This window comes from Phascolarctos cinereus, unplaced genomic scaffold (assembly GCF_003287225.1).
Source record: "Phascolarctos cinereus isolate Bilbo 61053 unplaced genomic scaffold, phaCin_HiC Scaffold_9;HRSCAF=440, whole genome shotgun sequence".
NCBI classification, from domain to species: Eukaryota; Metazoa; Chordata; class Mammalia; order Diprotodontia; family Phascolarctidae; genus Phascolarctos; species Phascolarctos cinereus.
In genome coordinates, this window is record NW_027556402.1 from 65236868 (window position 1) to 65263798 (window position 26931).

Genomic DNA, 26931 nt, shown 5'->3' on the forward strand with positions numbered 1-26931 from the left:
CTCCCTTCCCCAACGTGGAGCATGAAAAATGTCTCCCTGCTCCCTCCTTCCTCCCCTCCCCACTGGCCCCAGGCCTGAGCTGTCTTAACAAAGCTGTTGTTGCAGCTATGACAAAACATTGTTGATGGTGAAATTCTTTGGACTAAAGAACTCTATTTATTTTCTCCTGAAATGTTGGAAGCAGATATCCAAGTATGCAAATGGAAAGATGGTGTTCTATTGAGTTCTTTCCCTGGCATGTTGTTTGTCTGAGGCAAAGTCACTTCATCTTCTCTATCTCAAGAAAAGATCTATCATCTTTCCTGGCTTTAAAAACAAATAGACAAAAATATGACAAAACAAAAACCCACATTATAATAGTTTGTGTCAAGAGGATTCATGAAGTTTCCTTGGGTTGGACTTTGAGCATAAAATGTACAGTTTGGGAAAGAAGGATGGGGAACATTAACTGTTTCACATAGTTCTGGTTCTATTTAACAAATTATACCTTCTGTGACCAGAAAATGCAAATACATGGAGGCAAACAGCTATTCACCTGGAATGCTCTAGCCTCACCAATATCCTTGATACAGGTATGTGACAGGGACAGCTAGGTGGTACAGTGGATAGAGCATCAGCCGTGGAGTCAGGAGGACCTGAGTTCAAATCTGGCCTCACACACTTGACACTTAACTAGCTGTGTGACCCTGGGCAAGTCACTTAACCCCATTGCCTAGCCAAAAAAAAAAAAAAAGGTATGTGACCTTGGATAAGTCATTTCTAGGTGGCACGAGGAATAGAAAGCTGGACCTAGAGTCAAGGAGACTTGAGTTCAAATTTCACCTCTGATATTTACTACCTGTGTGACCCTGGCATGACACTTAACCTCTGCCTGCATCAGTTCTTCATCTGTAAAATGGGGATAAAAATAGAACCTAGCTTCCAGGGTTGTTGTGAGGATTAAATGAAATAAGACTTGTGAAGTGATTTGCCAACCTTGAAGTGCTATATAAAGGCTAGTTATTATTATTATAATTATTATTATTTCACTTCTCTGATCCTCCATCTCCTTATCTGTAATATACAGACACTAACAATTGTGCTACTCACCTCCCAGGGCTATCGTGGAAAGTGAACTTTGTAAATCTTGGTGTACTATAGAAATGTGAATGGTTCTTAGTCAAATGGATCGGTGATCTCACTGATTCCAGATTCCCTTTGGCGACACAGATCTTAAGTCACCCACACCTGATCCACCATGTGACCCACGTCCATGTCCACCCAACATTCCAGAGACCTTCTTTACTTTCTCCCCACACTGTGAGGTCACCAGTGGTGCCCTTTAGACATCTACTTGTCATTCTTAATACGTGAGTAGCCCATCTTCTCTTTCTGTCATACAGTGCCTTGATGAGTCCTTGCTTTCTATTTACTCCCGTCTTCGGTTATATGTTAGGATCTGTTTATCTCCTTCTTGGGCCTTTTCTCTGCCCTCTGGGTGATGCTTGGAGAGATAGTGGTACTCCAGGTCTCATTGCTAAAACTGTAGCACCATTAAGATGCCTGTTTTGAAAAGATGGGGCCTTTGCTGTTATTGATGGGATCAACTGCTTGGGGTCAGGAAACAATTTGGAATTTCCTAAAAAGAATCCAGCACTTTCACCAACTCCTTTTCAACTCTGTCCACAATTCCTACTGTCCATCCTAAATGTACATACTGTTGGACAGCCTCTATAGGGTTGAAATCTGACATTCTTCATCCATTTAGTCTTTCCTGTGTGGATGGTTAGGCCAACCTCCATTCAGTGATTCTGAATCTTTCCCAGGACACTCTGCAATGTCTTTGGGCTTAATGTAATCAGCACAATGTCATCCACATCTAACCAGCCATAGGGAATCTCTCTTTGGCCTGGACTTTATGCTGGTTCTCCTCCATTGATGTGGTAAATACTTTTGGTGAACATCTCTCTATTTATGTCTCACTTGGTATTTATTATCAGTAGGTCATCAAACAATCAATAAGTCAATAAACACAAATTATGTGCCAGGAACTGTTCATAAGCACTGAGAAAACAAAGGTTGTTTTTGTTATACCTTCCAAATAATCCTGATTGATCTTGATCTAGAGATGGGAGATATCCTGGTGTAAAAGAGGCTGTAAATTACTGTTTTGTCCAATTGAGTCACTTGAATTCTTTTTTCATAATCAACAAACAAGCATGATGGGATCTTATGCTCTCTACATCTTTCAGTCAATTGTGAGGTATTAGATTGTTGAATATAGTTCCCAAAAGCCTGCTTGTTCCCTACTAATGCCTTCATCAAAGATGCACTCAATCTATATTTTATACACACACACACACACACACACACACACACATGAAACAACATTATAAATAAAGATGAGACAGTAGACATTTAGGTCTTTAGCTGTTATTGTTTTCTTAGTCACTCTTTGGGGTATAAATAACATTTAACATTTTTTTCATGCCTTTGACATCTCCTTTTGCTACCTTCTAATTGGTACCTCAGTGCTCCATTAATTGAATCATATTCAGTAAAACTCTTTTCTAGCTATACCTGATCCAATTTGACCACTTTTTCCATCATTATTCTCTTCAGTGCCATATGAATGATCAGCATTATCTTTATTATATTTTTGCCCCTACTGTAATTTAATTGGACTAACTCCCAGTGTACCTCTGCCAAACATTACCATGCCCTTCCCTCTCTCTATCCAAAGGCTACTCATCCTTACATTGAATGGAATGTAAGTTCCTTGAGGGCAAGTACAGCTTCTTTTTGCCTGTCTCCCCAACACCTGGTACAATTCCTGTTCTATAGAAATATAGCAGGCATTTAACAAGTTCTTGTTAAGACTAGCCAATTGACCCCTGCAGACCTTTTAAGCTCTGTGAAGTCCATGAAACTGTTCTACCTCTTTTAGTCTATGCTGATCTTTCCTTTCTTTGAACCTCACCCATTACTTTCATCATAATGCTCATGTCACACAGTTTGACAATTCTTTGTTCTCTCAGCATTTAATATACATTGGCGTTATCTCTTTAGCTTGGACTTAGTACCCCTCTTATGTTCGCCCTCAATATGTTATTTGACATTATGGTTATTCCTATCTACATCCTTCCACTTCCCAGATTGCATCATCTACATCCTTAGGAAATAAGGCTTATTTATTACTGTATCTCCCCCCAGACCTAATCCAGGGCAGTGCACAGGAAAGGCATTTAATGAAAGGTTGTTGAATTAAATGAATGAGCTGGATTTGAATAGAATGGTTGTTCCTACAAGGCAGAAGCTACATAGCTCATATTCTATCATATCCGCCATTGTGCCTATAATTATGCTGCGTACCTATGTGCACATCTGCTCAGTCTTTACTTGCTGTTTTATCTATAGAATGCTCTGGCTTGCTTAGAGATTGACAATTTTGTTTGTATGGGTCCTGTCTCCACGTCACAGCCCCTCCACACTTCAGTAGGTAGTTTTCATTTATTGCTGAGGCCAAAGAAATCTATCACTCTATGGCCACCTCTCGGTGCTGGGTTTTTCCATTTCTACCTAGACAGATCCTCAAATAGTAGACACAGTCTATCATGGAGTCCACAATCAAAGCCTTTTTAGCTTGCTATGACCTCCTAGAGCTTACTGACATAACATCTGAGGACTCAAAGTCACCGTGGGACTGAATCAGAGCAGGACTTTAGTGTCTTGGTCATTTCACAGAGTAAGAATGAAAAACATGAGTACTCAATAAAGTATCACTTCAGACACAACAATCCCAGAAACCTTTAAATTAGCTTATTGTTTTTGTTTGTTTTCGTTTTTTAGGCAATTGGGGTTAAGTGATTTGCCCAGGGTCACACAGCTAGTAAGTGTCAAGTGACCTTTAAATTAGTTTAAAAATAAATTTTAGTAGATATGTATTTGTATCCTATGTTTTTGTATTATTAATCTTCATATAACCCAGAAAAAAAACCTCTCTACTTATAGCCCTGAAAATCAAAGCACTCTTTTGTTTCTGCCATTCAGAATAGGATTCTAAGAAAATCAGAGCTTCTTGATGCAAAAAATCAACTAGTTTCATCCAAGAATCAACGGAATTTTGGATTTTTTATTTTAAAATTATCTCAACTACCAGCATCTACTATGTACGAAGCAAGAAGCTTACTTCCTCGAAGCTCAAATATCTCCCCGATCAGCATGAAACACGGCTCAGCCAAAGCATCCTTCTTCCCATCTACATCATCACCATAGTCTGACAGGTCACTATCTTCTTCTGTCTCCTCCTGGGGATACAGTAAGATCACAGGTAAACAATTACTCATGGATGGGAATAAATGTATCTATGTAGCTTCCTACATTTTGAATTCCTTACTGTTTGCCCACAGTTTATTCTGTAGCTTCCACTAAAGTCAAGACAAAGCGGTACGATGTAGTATAACGGGAAAGAAACCTGGAGTTAGTGTTGGAAGGGCTGCGTTTGAGTCCCAGTTCTGGTACTCATGACCTCTATGACATTGGACAAATTCCTTCATGTCTCTGGGCTTCAATTTCGTCAAATGTAAAGTGAGGAGATCGAACCAGATGATCAACTCTGTGGACATCTTTCTCCACTGCCTCATGGTGGCACAGAGATAGGTCAGGAGAGAGCAAGCTTTGAGGGGTCCTACAAAGCTGAAGAGTTCTCAGAGATGGACAGAACAACAGGGTTTGGAGCTGAGGACCAGCCGACCAGCCTGGCTAAGTTCAGCAAGGCTCATCAGGAGGAATATGGACACTGGGGGGATGAAGTCTTTTGGCCACAGCAAGTCACTAAGGGCATCCACTGAGGCACAAAGGGGTTAGGACCTGCACCAGCAGAAGGACCACTCACTTCCAAGTATAAAATCATAATCTTTGAGGTACTCAAGTGGAAGCTCTCCAGAAAAGAAGCCTCCCTTTTTCACACAGGCAGAAACTTGCTAATTTGCAAAAGGGTAGGCAGGTGGATAAGATAGAGCACTAGACCTGGAGTCAGAAAAACCTAAGTTCGAATCTAGCCTCAGACACTTCCTTGTTGTGTACTGTCATCGTTATCATTCAGTTGTTTCAGTCGTGCCCAACTCTTTGCAACCCCCTTGGGGTTTTTCTTGGCAAAGACACTTGAGTGGTTTGCCATTTCCTTCTCCAGCTCATTTTACAGATGAGGAACTGAGGCAAACAGGGTTAAGTGATTTGCCAAGGTCACACAGCTAGTTGTACCTGAGGTCAGATTTGAACTCAGGAAGATGGATCTTCTTGACTTCAGGCACAGTATCCTATCCTCTGCACCACCTAGCTGCCCCAGCTATGTAACCCAGGTCAAATCACTTAACCTCTGTTTGCTTCAGTATCTTCATCTATATACAATGGGGATAATCACAATGCCTACCTCCTGGTTGCTGTGAGGATCAAGGGAGACAAAATTAGTAAAGCACTATAGAAATGCTTGTTCTTACTGTGATTTAAAAAAAATTTGATTCAAGGATCAAAGTAATTAAGGTAATTTTAAAAGTCCTGTGGAATTAAGTCAGGGGATTAATAACAATAAAATTAAAAATTACTTTCATACAGTTGAGGACAAAAGCACCATAAGATTTTGGAAAATTCAACTGGTTTTGAACTCAGTGTTTTTCAACTCAATACAAAGTGTTTTCAAATTAACTTCATTGTTTTTTAAGCCATGACTCAAGCTTTCCCGGCACCAGAGGCTGTGTTCATTTATAGGCAGAAGGGCTGGTTTCTGCATATGGGCTGGAACACATGTGTGTACACTTTCTAATGCCATACTGTGAATTCTTCTCTGGGATCATAAAATTACTGCGTGAGAACTGCTTCTCACTTCCAGATCTTTCTGTCAAAACAGATTCAGTCCAGCCTGATGGTAGAAAGGGAAGAGGGGAAGGAGGATGGCTTTCAGAAGAGATGCCACATGGCTTATCTACTATAGTAAGAGCTGGGGGAGGGTGGAAGGGAAGTACTCCATTGGCTTAAAGACAAGGCAGTAATTTACTGAAAGGTCAAACATGGTAACTAGACTATGTAGTACCTGCTGTCCCTGACTCTGATCTCTTCCCATAATAATAATAATGATAACAACAGCAATAACAGCTAACCTTTGTATAATAATTTAAGCTTTGCAAAGCTCTTACCAAATATTATCGTATTAGATCTTTACAACAACCCTGGGAGGTTGGTGCTATTATCATCTACAGCTGAGAAAACTGAGGCACACAAAAGTTAAATGACTTGCTCAGGGTCACACAACTCTTAAGTGTCTAAGGATGGATTTGAACTCAGGTCTTCTGGAACTCCAGGTTCAGCAATCTCTCCACTGTACCACCTAAGGTCAGCTCTATCTTTACAAAGTACAGTTTTACACGTGCCAACCTTTCTCTCCTTTCTACTCAAAAGTTGTCAATGCCTCCCTATTAGAGCATAAAAGTCATACTCCACAGTCTGGTGTTCTCTACTCCACTCTGCGTCTGCTGCTCTGCCTGGTTTCAGCTCCACAGAACAAGAAGTCCTTCCCAGGATAAGCTAGCACTTCTAATCTCATGACCAGGCTGTTAACTCAAGCATTGAGTGGTACCACATCCCTCATCCCCTTCTCCCCTCTGACTGGAGGCCTGGAGGGCAGAGTACCAAACTTCTCCCAACGCCTTCCTTTACAGATGACAGAAACTGGGCTTTTTGGTCCACTTCTCTCTACGCTTGTTTCTTTTCTGGTTTCAACCTCACAGAAAACAATGCTCCTGTGCTAAGTACCCCCTGGTCTCTCCCTCTCTACTGCTTTCCTCCCTCCTTTTGTGTGCTATCTCTCTCCTCTCCACCATGAGGTTATAAGATCCTTGAGGGCAGGGACTGTCTTTTTTTTTTTATTTTATTATTAATTGTATCCCCAGTGCTTAGCACAGTGCCTAGCACATAATAGTCCTTAATAAATATTTAGTGGATTGGATTGGATTCAAGGTCCTCTGCTATAACATTTTTCCCCTACTACTTCCCTATATGAACTTCAGTCAAAGAAACTCATTATTCCCTGAATATTCCACATGCAAGCTTATTTCCACACCTTTGCCTCCTTGGAGTGTGCTCTACTTTCCTCTACATTTAGTCCAAATTTTATCACACTTCAAAAAAGCAGCTTAAGTTTTCTTTCCTCCGTGAAAGACTTCCCTGATTATTCTGGGTCCTCAGTACCAACTCCTTCCCCTAAATTCCTAAAGCATATATTTTATATACTACTAGCCTGTCCTTTTTATTAAACACATATTTATCATCTTATTGGCATAGTGAATTCCCAGTGGGGAAATTCCTTTTACATCATAGACAGGCACAAAGGAGATAAATTACTAGCACAGAATCATATAACCAATACGTGTCAAAGGTGGGACTCGAATCCAAGTCTTCCTGACCATAGGACCAGCTCTCTAACACTATGCTAGGTCCCTCATCTGATATACAACATGTAACAACAACAAACATTTCCATAAGTTTTTACTGTTTACGCAGCACTTTTCTCACAAATACTTTAAGAAATAGATAGTGTCAGCATTATTATACTCATTTTTAAAATGAGGAAACTAAATCCCAGAGTAATTACAGGACTGGCTCAAGGCCATATGGCTAGATTATGGTAATGCTAAGTCAGTCTTTTTCTTTGTCTGTTGATCTTTCCTTAACAGCTAGCATGGTGCTGTCCACAAGTAGGTGCTGAACAAGTGATTACTCCTGTTGCTGCTTGGTAAGGAAGGTCATGCGTGTTAAAGTCAGAACATCAATAAAGTCTCCCTGGTGGAAGCAGCACCAACATTTCTCATTAATAGGGTATCTTTGATGAAGTTTTATTACTTCAGATGTATCTCTACAAATGAACTTGGTCTACTGTTGTTCAATCATTTCAGTCCTGTCTGATTCTTCATGACCCCATTTGGGGTTTTCTTGGCAAAGATACTGGAGTGGTTTGTCATTTCCTTCTCCACTCATTTTACATATGAAGAAACTGAGGCAAACAGGGTTAAATGACCTGCCCAGGGTCACACAGCTAGTAAGTGTCTGAGGTCAGATTTGAACTCACAAAGATGAGTCTTCCTGACTCCAGACCCAGCACTCTATCCACTACATCACCTAGCTGCCCAATATGGACAGAACTGGGTCTGCCCCATCTAATTTACTTAAAATGTGAGCTCTCTGAAGGCTGGAAATGATTGTCTAATACATGGAAAGCCACAAGCAGAAGGAAAGAGTCATTTGATTTAACCCTGTGTTTTGAAAGGTCAACCAGAGTTCTGTGTGAAGAAGCATTCAGACTCCCAGTACTCACCTCTTGATGGGAGAAGAAATCACGAGGAAGCCTTTCTAGGAACGAGGACAAGGAAAATGTGGATTTCTTCCCCTGCACATCAATAACCTTGAGGTAGTCAGGAGAAGGGCTCAAGAAGGCATAAAGTGCTTCACTCTGACACAGCCTTTCATCTGATAGCAGTTTCTGCAGGAAAAAGAGAGTCACTCCTGTGTAATTATATGTATATTGTATAGATATCTAATATGTTGATGTTTGCCATGTCATGTACTTGTGAGAGAAAGCAAATAGGTGGAATTGAGGCAGGGAAGGGCAGAGGAAGGAGCACTGGATTGAGAGTCAGAGAAACTGGCTTTGAATCTCAGCCCTATATTGTTTCATATGTGAGTCTGCACAAGTCACTGAATGTCTTTTGACCTCAGTTTCTTCATCTATGAATAAGGAGGTTGGACCAATTGGCAAACTCTAAATCCATGGTCCTATCCATGATTTCTTTCTCCTCAATCTAAAGTCTTGTCTTCTTCTCTGAAGAAAAAATGCCCAGACAAGTCTCAGTTATTTGAAACTGGGTTATCCAAGGTAAATGATGCATTCATTTTTTAAGGAATGCATGGCATCCTTGCCTCATCCCCATATGGACAATTAGAATCCTCACTGCTGAATCACAACTCCAACTATTTTGCTGGCATTGCAAAAATTTCTTTTCTCCTATTTTTGCACACAGCCAATGTTCCAGAGGGGATGTATTCTGAGACCCAAATACCTCACCCTGTTCCAAGGGAGGATTTACAGGATAACCCTTTTGGCCCATTGCCTTTTATTTGGGAGATGAACTCTATGTTCCCTTCACACTAAGGGAGGAAGTGGGCAAGGATCAGGAGGGAGAAAATGGAGCACATTTTCAGACACTTCTGTGAATCGTCTTCCCACTAAGTATAGCTGTTTTGTTAAAAGTGAATTCTCAGAATGTCTGTTCTATACCTATTGAAGCATCAGTACACACACACACACACACACACACACACACACTCCAAAGACAAATATAACAATCTTCTATTTGGGGCTGTGCATATTTCTGAGTCTTTTCAGTCACCAATTTTAAAAGACTGGTGGTTTCAAAGGCATGAATGCTCTGAGCCCTGAAACAGATCATGACTCCAACATACCTTAGCAGACAGTCTTCATGGGTTTCTATGACAGAAAATAATCCCTCATCACCTGGCTGTACAACTTTCTGTTTATGAGCCTCTCTGAACTTAGCTGGGCTAGTCCTCAGACAAAAGACAAAGTTTCTTTCCATGAATAATACAGCCAATTGAAAATCTGGCTCTATGATGTCAAGGTGCTAAAAGTCTTAACACAATGGAAAAAAAAAGCCTTCTTAAAAAACAAATCACATACACACACAACACACACACACACACACACACAGGAACTTCTCTGGGTTGTTGATACTGGGGACAGAACTAACACAAGCCTTATAGGCTGCCTGAATTTCAGGCTTCCACCATGTGGTTAGGCTGTTTGGGAGTTATCATTCAATCTGTGGTGTATCCAGATCTGTAAGACACTGAAGGGCATTATTAATGAGATCTTATTGAATTTTCAAATTGGATCACTTGAAAAATAAATCACTGCACTATTTAAATATCAGCTTCCATTGGATTTAAAAAACTAATTAAGACCCTTTCTAGGATTACAACTTGCTGCTTTGAGGATTGCAATTTATTCTTTTCCTCACGGCACTTTCTTAGATGGAGACCATGGAGCCTTGTACTTGGAGCAAGATGTGTAAGGCAGAAGGCAGTGTGAACAGAGTTCTGACTCTTGAATCAGATCACCCAGGTTCTTATCTCACTTCTGATGCTTATTCCCTGCGTGACCTCAGACAAAACACTCAATTTCGTGAGGCCTCAGTTTCCTCACTTGTTTGGATTATGTGATGCTTGTGAATCTACGGCCAGGTTTCAAGATCTATGCTCCTGTGACCAGAGTTCGGATCTCACCTCTCCTATTTACTCACTATTTGAACCCACACAGATATTTTCTCTCAGCCTCAGTTACCTCATCTATGAGGATAATCATAAAATTGCTTATTCTGAAGGATTGTTGGGAAAATCAAACAAATTATTGCAAACCTTTAAGTGCTACCTAAATGTTAGCGCTACAGAGACGGAGCCTGGAATAGTCAACTTTGGAGTCAAAGACTAGGGTTCAAATCCTCTCTCTGTAGCACTTACCAAGTGACCATCGAAAAAGACACTTCATCTCTTAGACCCTCAATTTCTTCCTCTATAAAATGGATAATAACTCCAGTACCTACATCACAAGACTGTTGTGAGGACCAAATGAGATCATGCATGGAAGGTGCTCTGCAAACCTTCAAGTGCTTTACAAGAAGGGACAAGGAATAAGCATTTATTAAGTGACTACTATGTGCCAGGCACAGTGCTAAATGCTTTACAAATATCATTTCATTTGATAAGATAGCTACTGTTATCATTCTGGGCTTGCATGTTTCAACTAAGCCTCAACAACAGCTTCACATCCATTTACATTTTTCAGTAAGATATAAAAGCAACAGACAAGTGGATAAAACATTCAGAAAAGGGACGATTGTCTGTCCTACAATAGGAAATATACAGTGAGGGGAACCCTCACTGGCAGGGACAAGAAGAACAAAGGCAAAGGAAATAAGGAATTAACAGCTAAATACTGAGATCTAAAATCTCATGTATCTCAATAACATATACTTTTAAAAGATTAGACCTTAAATTTACCTACCTGATTTAGCCATATACTCTATTCAAATAGGTTTAATTTTTTTGAATATTATTTTTCTCAATTACATATAAAAACAATTTTTAACATTCATTTTTGTTTAAATTTTGAGTCCCAAATTCTCTCCCTCCCTTCCTACCCCCTCCCCTCCTTGAGATGATAAGCAATTTGATAGAAACTATGCATGTGCAATCATGCAAATATGTTTAATACTTCTAAGATGTTTTAAAACAGCAACAGAATGGTAATTTTAAAAATCTGTTGTCATTGTTCAGTCTTTTCAGTCGTGTCTGACTCTCTGTGACTCTATTTGGGGTTTTCTTGGTAAATAAAGATAATGGAGTGGTTTGCCATGTCCTTCTTTAGCTCATTTTGCAGATGAGGAAACTAAAGCAAACAGTTAAATGACGTGCCCAAGGTCACATAGCTAGTAAGTGTCTGAAGCCAGATTTCAACCTGGGTCTTCTTGACTCCAGGCTCTATCCACTGTGCCACCTAGCTGCCCTATTTAAAGTTTAAGGTTTAAAAATCTAGGCTGACGTAGCTGAAAAGAGCATTGGATCAGAGGTTAAGAGACCTGAGTTCTAAATCCCAGTCCTTGCCACCATTTAGCTGTGTGAATGCAGGCAAGTCATTTATCTACTCTGGGCCTCTTTCTTCATCTGTAAAATGAGAGGATTGGGCTAAATGATCCCAAAGGTCTCTCCCAGTCCTGACATTTTATAGGTCTATGATCTATCTTATTTGAGCTCTTATATATCACAGAACTCCAGAAGGTTAAAGGAGACTTGGTCCAATCTCCTCATTTTAAAGGGAAAAAACTAGACCCTAAAAAAATAAAATAACTCTTCCCAAGGTCATACAGCTGGTCAGAGGCTTGAATTTTGGCTTTGCCAAAGTCTCCCAACACCAAAGTCTCCTTTTTTTTCCTACCGGTGCAATAGAGAATCAATAACTTCTACTCTAGCTGTTCACTAGCTTCAAAAAGGTTCTATGTCCCAACAATACATGGATTTGGCCTGCAGTGTGATACAATGGATACTGCAGATTGTAAAATCATAGAGCTGAAGCTGGGCCTCAGAGGCTACCTGGTCCAATGTCTTCATTTTATAGATGAGGAAACTAAGACTCAGGGAAGCTACGTAATCTGGTAAAGGTCACACAGGGAGTAAGCAAGAGAAATAAGATTTGAACCCTGGCCTTCTGACTCGAGAACCATTCCACAAAGCACTGAATTTGAATCCTGTCTTATACCCTTGGTACTTGTGTGATCCTGAACTAATCATATAACCTTTGTTTGCCTCAGTTTCCTTTCCTGTAAAATAAGGGAACTGGACTTGATGAGTTCTAAGTTATCATTTAGAGCTGGAAGGGATCCCAGAATTCATCCATTAAAAGCCTCTAATTATACAGACGAGGACATTGAGGTCCCAGAGAAGTTACATCAATTGTCCATTTTCACAAAGAATTATTAGGATTTGGTCCCAGACTGAAAGACTCCAAATCCAGGACTCTTTTCTCTACACTGATTATAATTATTTTATCCCCTGAATAAAATAAATGCATTTGTACTTTATGACAACTTTAGATTGTATAATCATTATTATTAAAAATTGATAGACTCTCTATAGGGACTGGATAGAGAACTGGGCCTGAAGTGAGGAACACTCATCTTGCTGAGTTCAAATTCAGCCTCAGACACTAGCTGTGTGACTCTGGGCAAGTCACTTAACTCTGTTGGCCTCAGTTTCCTCATCTGTAAAATGAGATAGAGAAGGAAATGGCAAACCACTCCAGTATCTTTGCCAAGAGAACCTCAGATGGGGGGTCACAAAGAATTAACAGGACTGAAAAATGACTCAACAATAACTATAGAGGTAAAGTTACATGGGATTGTAAAAGTATCTTCATTATCATCTTCTGAAGCACTTCAACCCATCCAATTTTTCTAGGCTTGATGTTTCTAAGTCAATGAAAACACTTCAACATGGAAATTAATGTTGATTTGTTAAAGCACATTATTAAATGCAGGCATCCCAAGATTTCATTGTGCTGCCGCCCATGGCAAAATTCCACCCCTCCATGAGTAGCGACAGTGAGTCCTTCCTAAGACTTGGACAGCTGGGCACACTGAGTTACACAGCCCTCTAAAAGGAGCTGATCCAGATAAGATAATACAAACAGTGGCTGCTGGGAGCTCACACAAGGGACAGAATTTGGGCCAAGATTTGTTAAAAGTGGGATTTTTGATCAAGGTACAGACCAAAAATATTTTTAGCTTCTTAGTAGGACAACTGAGGCCAGGAAACAAATTACTGGGTTCTAGATTCAAGAAAGCGGGAAATCAAAAGAATGCATACTTCCTCTAGAGCCAATAGGTGTTCCACTTTCTTACCTGTAAAAATGTATTTAACTGATTCTTGGACTTTTCCATAAATTTATGATCCACAGATTTGAAGGGCAGCTTGCTAAGAGAAGGCAACTGGACTTTTTTTAGTGAAGGAAAACACTGTAGGAGAAGAGAAAAAATGGAGATTTTAATCCTTTGAAAATATATTTTATGTCCATACCTTTTGATCTAGTGATCCCACTAGGCATATACCCAAGGAGGCCAAAGATAGAAAGGTCCAATATACACCAACATATTCATAACCACATTTTTTTTTGGTAAGAACTGTCCACAAGGTAGGCAAGCCAGCCTAGCTGCAGCAGTAAGATGCCTTGAGGGAGAGACAGGTGAAGACATGTGCCAAGTACGTCAAACCACCACCTCCTCTCAGACCAAGATGGAGACACCCTAGGATCCTAAACCCAAGAACCCTGGGAATAACAGTATCTCCCAGATCACCAGTCCTGCTTCCAGCCTGGTCCTCTTAACTATCCACTTGTCTACTGCTTAACTACCCTTGTCGAGATGTAGCTTGGCAATGCCTTTGTAGGTGCAGCCCCTGCTTCCTCAGGAGCCACAACCACTGAAACTGCACATCCCACTGCCCCCGCTGCCCCTACAAAAAAAGTACTTGACACCAAAATCCTCAGTTCTGTCACATGTTTCAACCACAAAAAATGGATATAGTTTCATCAGTGGGAATAATATCAAAGAAGTTGCCTTAGTACCTGCTTTTCAGTTGCATTCTAAGAACCATGGGGTCTTCTCAGCTGACTTGCAGCTGAAACTGAAGAGGTCTAGGGGTTTTGGGGTGCTGGGACCCCAAGATCGCGGTACCGGGCCCTGCTGAATGAATTCAACTCAAATCTTCTTCAGCCAGAGGAAAAGTTTATTAGTGATAAATCACAGAGGCCAGGTGACACCCATAAGGACAGGCGGGCATGAGAAAGGCTCAGCCTTTGGGGCACGAGAGATTCTCAGCTGGGTGACGCCTGTAAAGACAAGCGGGCATGAGAGGTTCTCAGCCTTTTGAGTATGAGATTCTCAGCTGGGTGATGCCCATAAAGACGAGCGGGCATGAGAGGTTCTCAGCCTTTGTGGGCCTGAGGTTCTCAGCATCTGAATGAGGGCCAGGGTGGATCTTAAATACTAAAGTGACTTTGGGTGGCCAGAGAAGGGGGTTGGGGAAAGGGTCTAGGTAAGAATTCTAATTGGGGAGGTCAGAGAGATTGAATAGACAATGGGAATAAATAATGGAGGGAACAGGAAGGCAGAAGTTTGAAAGACATCTGCACAAAATCAAGGTGGGGCTAGGACTTTCAAAAGGAGATAAAGGAAGGCCTTTCTGGGGCCTATAGACAAAAGGGAGCCTAAGGCTTTCAAAGGGAGATGAGGGTCTGGGGCCTGTGAGTCAGACTCCCTTTGAGGCAAAGGGTGAAGATCTTGGCTTGGGCCCTGCCCCCACCAGACTGATCTTCCTGAGTTCAAATCTGGCCCCAGACACTTACTGCCTGTATGACCCTGGGCAAATTACTTAACCTGTTTACTTCAGTTTCCTCATCTGTAGAATGAGCTGAAGGAAATGGCAAACCATTCCAAAATCTTTGCCAAGAAAACCCCAAATGGGGTCATGAAGAGCTGGACATGACTAAAATGACTGAACAACAAGAAGAAGAAAGTGATGGCTAAAGTGCTAACAATGCCAATTAAACTTAGAAGTGTGTTCTTTTGGGAGAGCTGGTTGTTAAGCATTTACCAGCCTGCCCTGCTTTGCCCCAATTAAGAGACAGGAGAATGCACCTCCTTTAGTTTTTCTCAATTGCTTTTTTTTCCTTCTTTGTTGTAAAGGATGTCTCTCTGGATGAGAGAGGAGGGAAGAGTGATACTGGGGAATCAAGTTGATGGAAAAACAAAAGGAATGAAAAATTTTTTAAAAAGAAAGTACATTTGAACAAAGATTTAAGATCTTAGAACAACCCAAACATTTTCCCCATATAGGTCTTATTCAGAGCCGAGACTCAGGATCCAGCAAGGTCAACTTAGCCTCAGTTCCTGTAGAATATGACCTTCCATGGGTAAGAAACGAAGCTCCTCCTTGGCACCGTCTGAAAGCTTGGGGACAGAGAAGCTAAGCTTGCAAAAAAGATTCACTTATCCTCCACAGCTGCACAACATGCTTACTCTGGAAAACTGGGTCAGCTTCGTGAGGGTCTGAAGACACTTTATTAAAAAAGGAGTCTATTTACAGTTCCTCAGTAGTCAGGGGGTTGTGTCTGTTAAGAGAGCTGATGGAAAACAAAGGGCTACTCAAAATCCAGCTCTTTCACTGGCCCCAGATGGAAAAAGGCTTTGGCTGCAGGTTTCTTGGTCAGAGAAAGAGCTGTGGGTTTTTGCTGTACCCACTTTAGCCTCTCGCATCCTCATCCAGCCCCCTCCAAAAAGCTCCCCTCCCCCATATCAAAAAGCCTCTTCCACGCAAGGGCTGAGTTTATCTTACAATTCAACCGATTCATATTCTTTCTCTCTCTCTCTCTCTCTCTCTCTCTCTCTCTCTCTCTCTCTTATTCCCCTTTTCCCCTCCCCTTTCCTCTCCTTTCCTCTCTTCTCCTCTTCCTCTTCCTTCTCTCTCTCTCCTACTCCCCTTGTCTCTCTTCCTTCTCTCTCTCTCTCTATATATATACATATATACACACACACACACAAATTCACACATGTACATACGTATGTCTATATAAACAATCACAATTTGTGACTGTATATTCCATATGTATGATTATATTGATATATGACATAGATATTATATATAGCTTTTCATTATCTTCTCTATATTGAAATCTTCTCTATATTGAAATCTATCATTTATATGACTATATATGATTCTATTATTATATAACTGTATATGGTATATGCCACATATATCATGTATCATAGCCTTTAATCTCACATCATATAGACTATATGATCGATCTATCCATCCATCCATCTATCTATCTGTCTGTCTATCTATCCATCTATCTATCTACCATGAAAGGTAATCCTTTTAGCTGGTTCCAGCCCTTTCTTCCTGGTTTGATCCATTCACATAGTCACAAGGCCCATTATCTCAGCACAGCAGAGCTGGATTGGAAATAGCAAGGAATCACACAAACAAGGTGTGGATTCTTTAGTTAGGTGCAAAATAAAAACTGGTACTGGCCCTTACAGACAGTGAAGGGGGATTCTAGGTGTGCAGGAGCCAAGTGAATCAACATGAAAGTGGCATTTAACCATGGAGGCCTCCGGGGCAGTCGGGGTTCAGAATTATGCTGGTAATTTAGAAAAATGAAACAAACAGTGGGATCCAGAAGAAAAGGTGGAAGCCACTAGGGACTCAAAAAGGTGCTTCCTGTCAGTTCAAAAACTGAGAACAGCAGAAGGATTAGAAACTCACCTGGCTGGAGGTTTAGTGGTCAAATAAAACAAAAAGGGAGGCATAGAAAAGATGGTCTTTTCTTGCTTTTTTTTCTTCTAGGTCTTCTTCAATTAATCCTTTTTTTTTTTTTACATTTTCTCCATCTTTTCCCAAATCCATTGCATTTCCTGGCCCATATTTGCATTTCTAAAGCAATCATCAGTTCTTTTACTTGGCCTCTCTTTCTTATCCTTTTCAAATCAGTTTAATTTAAGGAATGATTATTTGCAGATCAATGATCTTTTTTTCTTTACTTTTTTCTTTATTTTCTGTGTTTTCTTTCACAGCATGACTTACATAGAAATGTGTTTTGCATGACTACCCATGTACAACCTAAGTGAAATTGCTTGCCTTCTCAATGTGGAGGGAGAGGAGAAAGGGTGAGAATTTGGAACTCAAAATTTTAAAAAAAGAATGTTAAAAAATTTTTTACATTTAATTGAGAGGAAAATAAAATATTAAACAAAAAAAGATTATTAAAACACCTAATTTGTGTAAAATACTATGTTTGGTGCTGGAGACCAAAACAAAAAACAAAATAGCCCCTGCCCTCAAAGAGGTTGATTATCTATTAGGGGAGAAAGACCTCTATGTGCACAAGTAACTATGACATAAGAGACAGCAGACAACTAAAAAAAGAGAGGGGCTGGGCAAGCTGCTGGGAGAAATTTGAGGGGGAGGGTCTCACTTTTACCTAGTGCATGGGGAATAAAGAGAAAGGGGAAAGAGGATGTCAAAGAAAGCTTCAGGAATATGGTTAACACTTGTCTGGACCTTGAAGGAAAAGTTAGACTTTACATAGGTGGGTGGCGCCGTAGTGCAAAAAGCGTTGAGCCTAGAGTAAGGAAGACCTGAGTCCAGCCCCAGACACTAGCTATGTGATGCTGGGCAAGGCACTTAACCTCTAACTCCATTTCCTCATCTGTAAAATGGGGATGATAATAGCACCTATCTCCCAGGGTGGTTGTAAGAATCACGTGAGATAATCTTTGTAAAGTGCTTAGCACAGCACCACATAAATGCTAACTAACGCAAGACCCAACCATCTGGTTGGACCTCAAAGGACCTCTAGAGGAGTGGTCTGTGACAAAGGCTGGAAAGACAGGCTGGAGTCACATTATGAAGAGTGCTCAATGTCATACTTTATTCAGTAGGCAACAAGAAATCACTAAAAGTACATTTTTGGTAGAGGAAGAGCAGAATAAGATTTATGCTTCATTCAAAGCACTTGGGTAATGGCAGGAAATAGGAACTGGAGAAGGGTCAGAATAGAGATAAAGAAGGGGGCAGGTGAGGAGGGTCTGGGCAAGAACAGTTCTATTAGGACTATGGCTGATACTGAATTGTTGTGTCTACAGAATTTTCCCAAATTGCAGCCCTAGTTTCAAGGAGTTTCCAGCTCACATCTGAATGTCTTTGTCTTCTTCTATTATCCCATGCTTATAATTCACATCCACTTTTCTATTCTTTGAGAACCATCCTTTCATTTCTGCCTATTCATGATTTGAGTACTTAGGCAGTAACTGGAAGTAAACCAAAGAGGCAGCTTCCCGACTCCAAGGCCAATGACTCCATGGCCAATCGATACCAATTATGAATCAAGCTATCAAGGCATTTTTGTAAAGTGGCCAAGGAAATGAGGAAAAGCTTTCCATGAGGAAAGCTGAAATCTTCAAAGTCTAGAAGCCAGAGTTTATGACCAGAGCACTTACTTCAATACTTTCAGCTTCAACAGTTTTATTGGTGTGAACCCTTCTAATAACAGAGAGGTTGGCACAACTTAATGACTACTTGGTGACTAATTAATTGACACAGACTGATCGACTGACAAAGACACTGACATGGTAACTGCTTTTCACTTTAGTAGATGACTTGGTGCTGATTAAAACATTCAGTGGCTGGCAGTCAACTTTATGATGACAAGACTCCCAGACTAAGTAAGGATGGACTTTGAACAAAAATATTGGGTCCATACTCAAAGCGTTTCCAGATTAGTACAATCTGCTAGAGCTTTTTATTTTGCTAGAATAATCTTCATCTAAACACCATGATGAGACATCAGAGTAGAACTTTGATATTTAGGTCAACTATTGAGGAAGCCCATCTGACTGTTCATTTTGTAAAAAAAACAACATTCCAGCACTTAAATAGTAAAACAGCTGGGTAGTGCAGTAGCTAAACAGCTGGAAAACCTGAATTCAAATCTTGCCTCAGGCACCTGCTAACTTTGTAACTCTGGGCAAGTCACTTAACCTCTCTAGAAACTGTTTCCTCGTCTGTAAAATGGGAATAATATTAGCATTATTTGTGAGGAACAAATGAGATAATGTGCCAAGCACTTGGCAATATGTTAAAGCTCTATAAAAATGCCAGCTATTATTATTCTAAAAAACTACATTCAATTTATAAAAAAGTCAAAATACAAAGCAAGGATTGTTAGAGAGAAATCTACAAAAACAAGATGTTTGCTTTGATGATTTAGGTATCAAATGCACTTGAGCATCCCAGCTTTTGAGTCAGAGAACCTGGGTTCAAGTCCCCTCTCTGAAATTTACTATCTGCGTAAACTTGGCCAAGTCACTTAAACTCCTTAGGCTTTCCTCATTTGTAAAATGAGGGGGTTAGACTAAGCGGCCTCTGAGATCACATCCTGTTCCAGATTCATGATTCCTAAGTCAGAAACTGAACTCAATGTCTGTGCAATGTTACATGAAGGAGCCCAAAGCTAATAAACACAAAGAGGGGAAATCAGCGAGGCACATCATCTGAAACCTGGTCACTGGCTTATGAATCTTTTTAGCCACAATGATCCATTTTTTTTTTGGTGAGGCAATCAGGTTTAAGTGACTTGCCCAGAGTCACACAGCTAGTAAGTATCGTGTGTCTGAGGCTGGATTTGAACTCAGGTCCTCCTGACTCCAAAGCCGGAGCTCTATCTATTGCGCCATCCAATAAGGGAAAGAGAAGGTATGGGCTGTATTGGGAGTAAGTATCATTTGGACTTGACAGGGGACAGATTAGACATATGTGTGTATGTAAGCATGCATAATGCATGCATGTATGTATGCATATGCATACATACACGTGCGTATGTATATGTATATGTGCATATTGTATATATACATGTCTATGCATTTTTTCAGTTGTGTCCCACTCTCCATGACTCCACTTGGGGTTTTCTTGGCAAAGGTACTGAAGTGGTTTGCCATTTCTTTCTCCAGCTCATTTTATAGATGAAAACACTAAGGCAAACAGGGTTAAGTGACTTACCCAGGGTCAAACAGCTAATAAGTGTCTAAGGCCGGATTTGAACTCAGGTCTTCCAGACTCCAGCCTGGTGCTACATTCATAGCAATCTATAAAACAGTATAGGGAACTCCCAGATGAGGAAATTCTCTACCAAAGGACATCCGTACTGTCTCTGGAAATCATATTCTTAGAAGTCATCCAGACCACAGAGAAGTCAAATAACTTATCCAGGGTCACATGGCCAGTATGGGTCAGAATCCAAGTCTTCTCAGTTCCAAGGCCTGCTCTTTGTCCATTATTCCCTGCTGCCTCTTAACACTGTGACTCACACATGCAAAAATCATCATGAGGATAGGTACCCTGGGTTAATGAAAGAACTTACAGATGATACTGCAGAGCCATGAGCCATTGCTCTTCAGAAAAAAGATGAAGAATTAAAAGCCCCCGTGTGTCAGAAAAGGGCCTTGTGTGCTCAATCGTCCAGCCGAATGGGTCATCTTAAAATTTCACAGACACAACTTGCTCTCTTCCATCCGCCCATGTAGTCTGAGATGGGGACTCCCAACTCCACTTCACCTCTTAGAGTCCCTAGCTCCCTTCAGTGTGTCCCCTCACCCCCAAATTACTCTGAATTATGTAGTTTGCCCACATTTTCTAGTTGCTAATCTGTGCGCATTTTGCGTTCCCTACACCCCACCTGCCCCAGGTGGCACATAAGCTCTAGGGGCAAGGACCGCTTCATCTGGGTCTCTGCACTCCCAGTGCACGTCACAGTGTCGGGGACACAGTTGGTTGGCATTTAAGCGCTTCTTCTGAATTGAAATATGTTTATCTTCAAAAAGCGGGCAGGACAAAGTACACAGGTCAGGCTGGTCAGGGTAACATCAATAACTGGAAAGATATTACGAGAAAAATCAATCAATCTGTAGCCATGACAAAGAAAATAGGATTTCCATGGCAGTCAGTTTGGATTGATATAAATAGGGCCAGTTTCATTTCCTTCTATGGCAGAATAACAGACTCTGAAAGACAATGAACAGATGTAATGTATTTTCAATTCAATTAAGCTCAACCGAACAAATGTGTAGTAAGCATCTACTGCGTGCACAGCGCTGTGGGTACCTCTGTTCTGAGAACAGAAGGAGGAAAAATAAGACAATCCCTGACCTCAAGGAAATATATTTAACTAACAGGGGAAGAGGAGAGAACGTCAGGTAGAGTCTGACACAGCTGAACAATGATCGCCTATCTCACAGGGTTGATGTCAAGAGAAAGTCTCATAAACGTGAAGCACTATTTACATGTGAGTTATTATTATAATTACGTCTGGGAAGGTCTAAATCTATTTAGGATTTTCTTGGCCAAGATACTGGAGTGGTTTGCCATTTCCATCTCCAGCTTATTTTACAGATGAGGAAACTGAGGTAAACAAGGTTAAGTGACTCGCCCGGGGTCACAAAGCTAGTAAATGTCTGAGGTCACATTTAAACTCAGGAAGATGAATCTTCCTGACTCCAGGCCTGGTACTCTATCCACTGTGGTGCTACCTAGCTGCCCTAAGTGTATTTAGGGCTTCACCCAAAGCAGGAGAGATTGCAACTGGATATATGGAGGAAGAATGGCTTGACAGGGTGGGTGATAAGACCCTGAATTAAGAGGCGCGGTAGATAAAGTGCTGGGCCTGGAGTCAGAAAGACTCATCTTCCAGAGCTCAGATTTGGCCTCTGACATTTCCTAGCTGTGCGACAAGTCACTCAACCTCTGTCTGCCTCAGTTTCCTCCTCTATAAAATAGGGAGAAGAGCACCTACCTCCCGTGGTCGTTGTGAAGATGAAATGAGATAATAATTGCAAAGCACTTCACAAACTGTAAAGCCTTACAACAAATGCCCATTATTGGCAGCATTCCTCCTGTTATTGTTCTTATTGTTACTATGTATTCCCAAGGAAAATGAAAGGGCTCTTGTCCTTGCAGACCTTCAAGCAAAAAAGAGGTCCTGTGGAGTTTAGCTTTGAAAATGGAGATCACCCAACTGGTCTCAAAGTCCCTGAATTACATGATTCTCAGGAGCTTTCCTTTCAATACCAAATTTCCAAAATGTCATGGTGAAAATACCCTATTTCCAGGGCATTTCATATAAAGAGAAAGGTTAATTTCCTCACTCATACCGTGAAGAGGTTGGATTAGATGCTCTTGGGGGCCATCTTTCCCCCCTCTACCATGCCAGGACTCAAAGTTCCCCAAGAATCCATACCTCGCTAAGCTTCCGGTGCAAATTCTGAAACTCACTGAGCCTCCTGGGGACTGTCCAGTTCTTTGTTTCAACCCCTCTGACTTCTTGCAAGCTGACCATGACAAAGTAGCAGGGCATTTGTTCCCCATTTTCTTCTAAAACCTTGAAGAAAGCAAAAATGTAAATCAAATGTAAACCACATCCCCTTGGATAGCTATTTTTTAAAAAGGGAATGGTAAAATCATTGGTTTTATTTGCATGTATGTCAAACTGGGTTGCTAAGGGCCTCACCCATCTGACTTCATGAGTCAAAAACACATGACTTCCAGTCTCATGAAATCATTTTTTCATTAATCGATAAGCTTCCCAGCCCAGAATCAACGGCTCATTTCCACAAATGTTGCATCTGCATAACGGATCAACATGTCCCGTGTTACATGTATGATAATGTGATACAAATACAACACGAGAATAAAGAAGCCTGAAACAATATTCTAAATAATGTTCAAAACGGCAATAAGTCAAAATGTTTGGTTGAATCCTATCCCTGATGAATCGTCAAGTGAGTTGGCTATGGGTTCACAGGCAAGTAACCTTTCAGCTCCTTCCATAGGTTCAATGAGAACTCCCCAATAAGTTGCAAGAATTGACCAGGTTCACAAAAGAAAAAGAAAAAAAATGCATTTTATGAATAGCTGCCTGGTATCAACATTGGGAGAGGGAGAAGACTGGCCTTAAGATTTCATTGATATAGGAGGGATCTCCCAGATGAGGAAGAGCCCTCCACCACTGCAGGTCAGCACCTTCTCGGTAACTTATTATTAGAATTAAGGTTCTTAATCTGGGTTCCATGAAATTCTTTTTTTTAGAAAATATTTTTTATAACTCTGTTTCAATACAATTGGTTTCCTCTATAATTCCGTGTATTTTATTTAATGACTATAAGAACAGTATTCTGAGAGGCACTCCATAGGCTTTCTCAGACTCAAAGGACTCCATGTCACAAAAGGTTAAGAACCTCTAACTTAGTTGCCAATGATGAAGCCTCTCTGCTGAAGGATCACATAGCCAGTAATGCATCAGAGGTGAGACTTGAACTCAGATCTTCCTGGTTCAAAGGCTAGCTCTTTATTCATTGCATCAAGCATATGAAATTTATTTCAATAAGATGCCAAGGGAGTGAGCTAGGAGAAAATGTTTGTGGTATAGTTTGAAGAACCCTAGATTCAACAGCAGCTAGGACTTCATAGCTGTGTGAACTTGGGCAGATCTCTTAACCTCTCCGAGCCTCAGTTTCTTCATCTGTAAGATGGGGAGAATAATTCCTCTTAGTATTAAACCTTACCAGATTGTTCTGAGGATCTAATATGGTAATGTATGCAAAGGGCTTTGTAAACCTTAAAACACCACCTGAATACCAGGTAATATTTCTATTATTATTTCCTCATCTGTTAAATAGGGGGGCAGTGATTGTTGTAAGGCTCATGTCTAACAGCTAGCTATTATTATTCTCCAACCCCCCCTACACACTCACCCCCACACACACACACACTCTCATGGAGAATCTCTGTTTTAGCATCCCATAAGTCTGATCTTCCTCACCTAGCAATTAGGGTTAGGGTTAGGGTTAGGGTTTCCACCACAAAAGGCAAAAGCTTTCTGGATTCCATGGTCCTTCTCCTGAAGCTCCACTGTGTCCCATCTCACTAGCTGTTCCAAATCTCACCTCGGGCACTTATTACCTATATGACTGGGAAAGTTGCTTAATTTCCCTGGGCCTCAGTTTCCTTCTTAGTAAAATAAAGGAGCTGAAATACATGGCCTCTTAGGTCCCTTCCAACTTGAGATTTGTGAATTTACAGTAACCTTCTCTGAGTTTCTCTTGGTTTTCTCCAAAGGTTTAAAAAGGTAATCAGACAAAGCAATCAACTTTATTATTTCAAATTTCTAATATATGACAGTAGAGCCAGGGAGATGATGCCAACTCTCAGGTAACACACATGTATTTCTAGGGTAGATTTCTGGAGACCATGTCTTTTTTTTTTTTGTTATCTAACCTAGGTTTTTAGCCCTAATGGTGGAGTTTTCAGGTCAGGTAAAGGGAGGGTGGCAGACCACTTGATGCTATTATCTAGGGCAGGCAGGAACTGAAAGCCCACTTCAAATCACAAGATACTGGCAGCCACCGGAATGACCAACTTTGTAATAAGTAACAATGGTGGCGCACAAGCACGGTTGACTTTCCCTGGAACAAAACCCTGTCCCTCTTTGTACTGACAAATAGCTGAACAGATGGGAAGGAGAATCTGTCAGTGGCAATTGCACAGGGACCTAGAAATGTCTTTCCCTCTAAACTGAACAGAGTGTTAATGGAGAAAAAAAAAGATACCATGCATTCCCCAGTCTGTTTTCCCTATTTCACCAGAGAAAAGTAATAGATTTAAAACATGTGCAGGCGCGCGCACACGCGCGCACACACACACACACACACACACACACACACACACACACACATATCATGAGAACAAATCAGATTTCAGGCCAGGATCAGAGACAAGCAATCTAAAGATTTTGTCTCATTTCACCACAAGGAAGGATAGAACAACCAGAGGGCATTTTATGTTTTTTGTATCTTCTCCTTGAAATGCTAACACATTACATGCAACTAAGAGGCTTCTTTCTATCCCATTCTAAGGCTTCTTCTCTTTTCCCTCCCATGGCTACAAGTGACTCACTCCATCATATTTCAGTCTTTAATGAGGACGGGAAAACGGATCAATGTTTTCAAGGACATTAATGGGCAGGCTCCTGGCAATACTGGCGATGGGTTTCTACACCCTGCCCTCTCTTGTGGGGTGAAGGCCATTTTAGTGCCCTGTAGCTGCTCCAATGACCAACTTGGGGTTTATATGAGAAAGAGATAATGAATAAAATAGATGGAATATGGAAAAATAGAGTGAACTTGAGTGTTTATATGTTTCTCAAATGCTAACAATCCTCCAGAATAACACAGATGGTTAAAAAAAAAAGAAAACTTCTTCCTCTAAATGAAAAATTTAAACCCAGGTGAGATAAAAGTAGCCTCACCTACCTCCCCACTGTTGATGAAGGCCTTCCACATGCCAAGATTCTCACACCACCAATCCGTCCTTGCTATGTGTAGCTGAAGGTCATTACGTTCTTTTTCCATAAGAATGATTTCTTCCTTCAACTTGGAAACAATCTGCCACAGGTGAGACAGCGTAGCGTTTAGAAAATATTTTCAGTAGCCTCCATCTACTTGATGGTAATGTGGGCAGGGTTATGCTCCAAAGCATCATGATATTGGCTCCTCCATCAGCCATCCCCAACCAATAGTAAGCTATCCCTCCTCCATAATCCCAAAGCAAGGAGGCAGCATAGTACAATGGAAAGTGTACTGGCTCAGGAGTTGGAGAACCTGAGTTCAAATCCCACTTCAGACCCCTGACCTTTATTACAGCAAGATGGCATGGAGGAAAAAGTTCCTAGACTTAGTCAGGAAGACAGGATATCAAAGCCTGCCTCAGGCACTTACTAACTGTTGTAACCCTGGACAAGTCATTAAAGGAAGGAAAGAAACAAATAAGCATTTATTAAGTGCCTACTATGTGCCAGTAACTGGGCTTTACAAATATGATTTCATTTGATCCTCAGAACAACCCTACAAAGTAGGTGCTATTACTACCTCCATTTTACAGTTGAGGAAACTAAGGTAAACAGAGATTAAGTGACTTGCCCAGGGTCACAGAGCTAGTAAGTATCTGAGGCCATATTTGAATTTGTGTCTTCCTGCCTCTAGGCCCAGTGATCCATCCACTGTGCCATCAACTGCCTCTAGGCATCTTTCTCATAATAACCCTGTGAAAATATGACTAATACGGAAATGTTTTACATGATTGCACATATATAACCTGTATCAAATTGCTTACCATCTTGGGAAGGAGAGGAAAGGAGGGAGAAAATTTGGAATTCAAAATTTTATATGAAAAGTAATGTAAAAATTATATTTACATGTAATTGGAAAAATTTAAATATTATTTAAAAGGAAAGAACAACCCTGTGAAGTAGGTTGAGCAAGCACTGCCTTCTCCATTTTACAGATGAGGAAACTGAGGCTCAGAGAGATTAAGCACCATGGTACACTGGACAGAGCACTGGACTTGGAGTTAGGAAGAAGTGGCTTCAAACCCTCCCCTTAGCTACCAGCTGGGTGGCCCTGGGCAAGCCATGCAACCTCTCTGAGCCTCAGTTTTCCCATAAGTAAAATGAGGGGGTTGGTCTCAAGGGCCTTTAAAATCCTTTCTCGTTTTAAATGAATGATTCTAGAATCCTACAACCTTGACTACAATCACTAGGGAGTAAATATCAGTGACATATTTGAACCCACGGCATGGGTCTTTTCACTACAAGGCCAGTTCCCCTTCTACTACTCAATAAATTCTGTAACTTAAATATCTAAATTTCCTTAGCTGGAACTAACTATT

At 40.8% G+C, this 26931-nt stretch overlaps 1 protein-coding gene across 1 annotated transcript in view; it reads right to left on the minus strand.

The window, feature by feature from the left end:
* The window catches only part of SNX25 (sorting nexin 25), a 272281-nt gene that overhangs the window by 19251 nt on the left and 226099 nt on the right, over positions 1 to 26931 (minus strand). Inside the window, 5 exon segments of the mRNA XM_021007602.2 lie at positions 4169 to 4286; positions 8345 to 8509; positions 13500 to 13613; positions 22448 to 22588; positions 25518 to 25649. Of these exon segments, the coding sequence (XP_020863261.1) occupies positions 4169 to 4286; positions 8345 to 8509; positions 13500 to 13613; positions 22448 to 22588; positions 25518 to 25649 (670 nt within the window).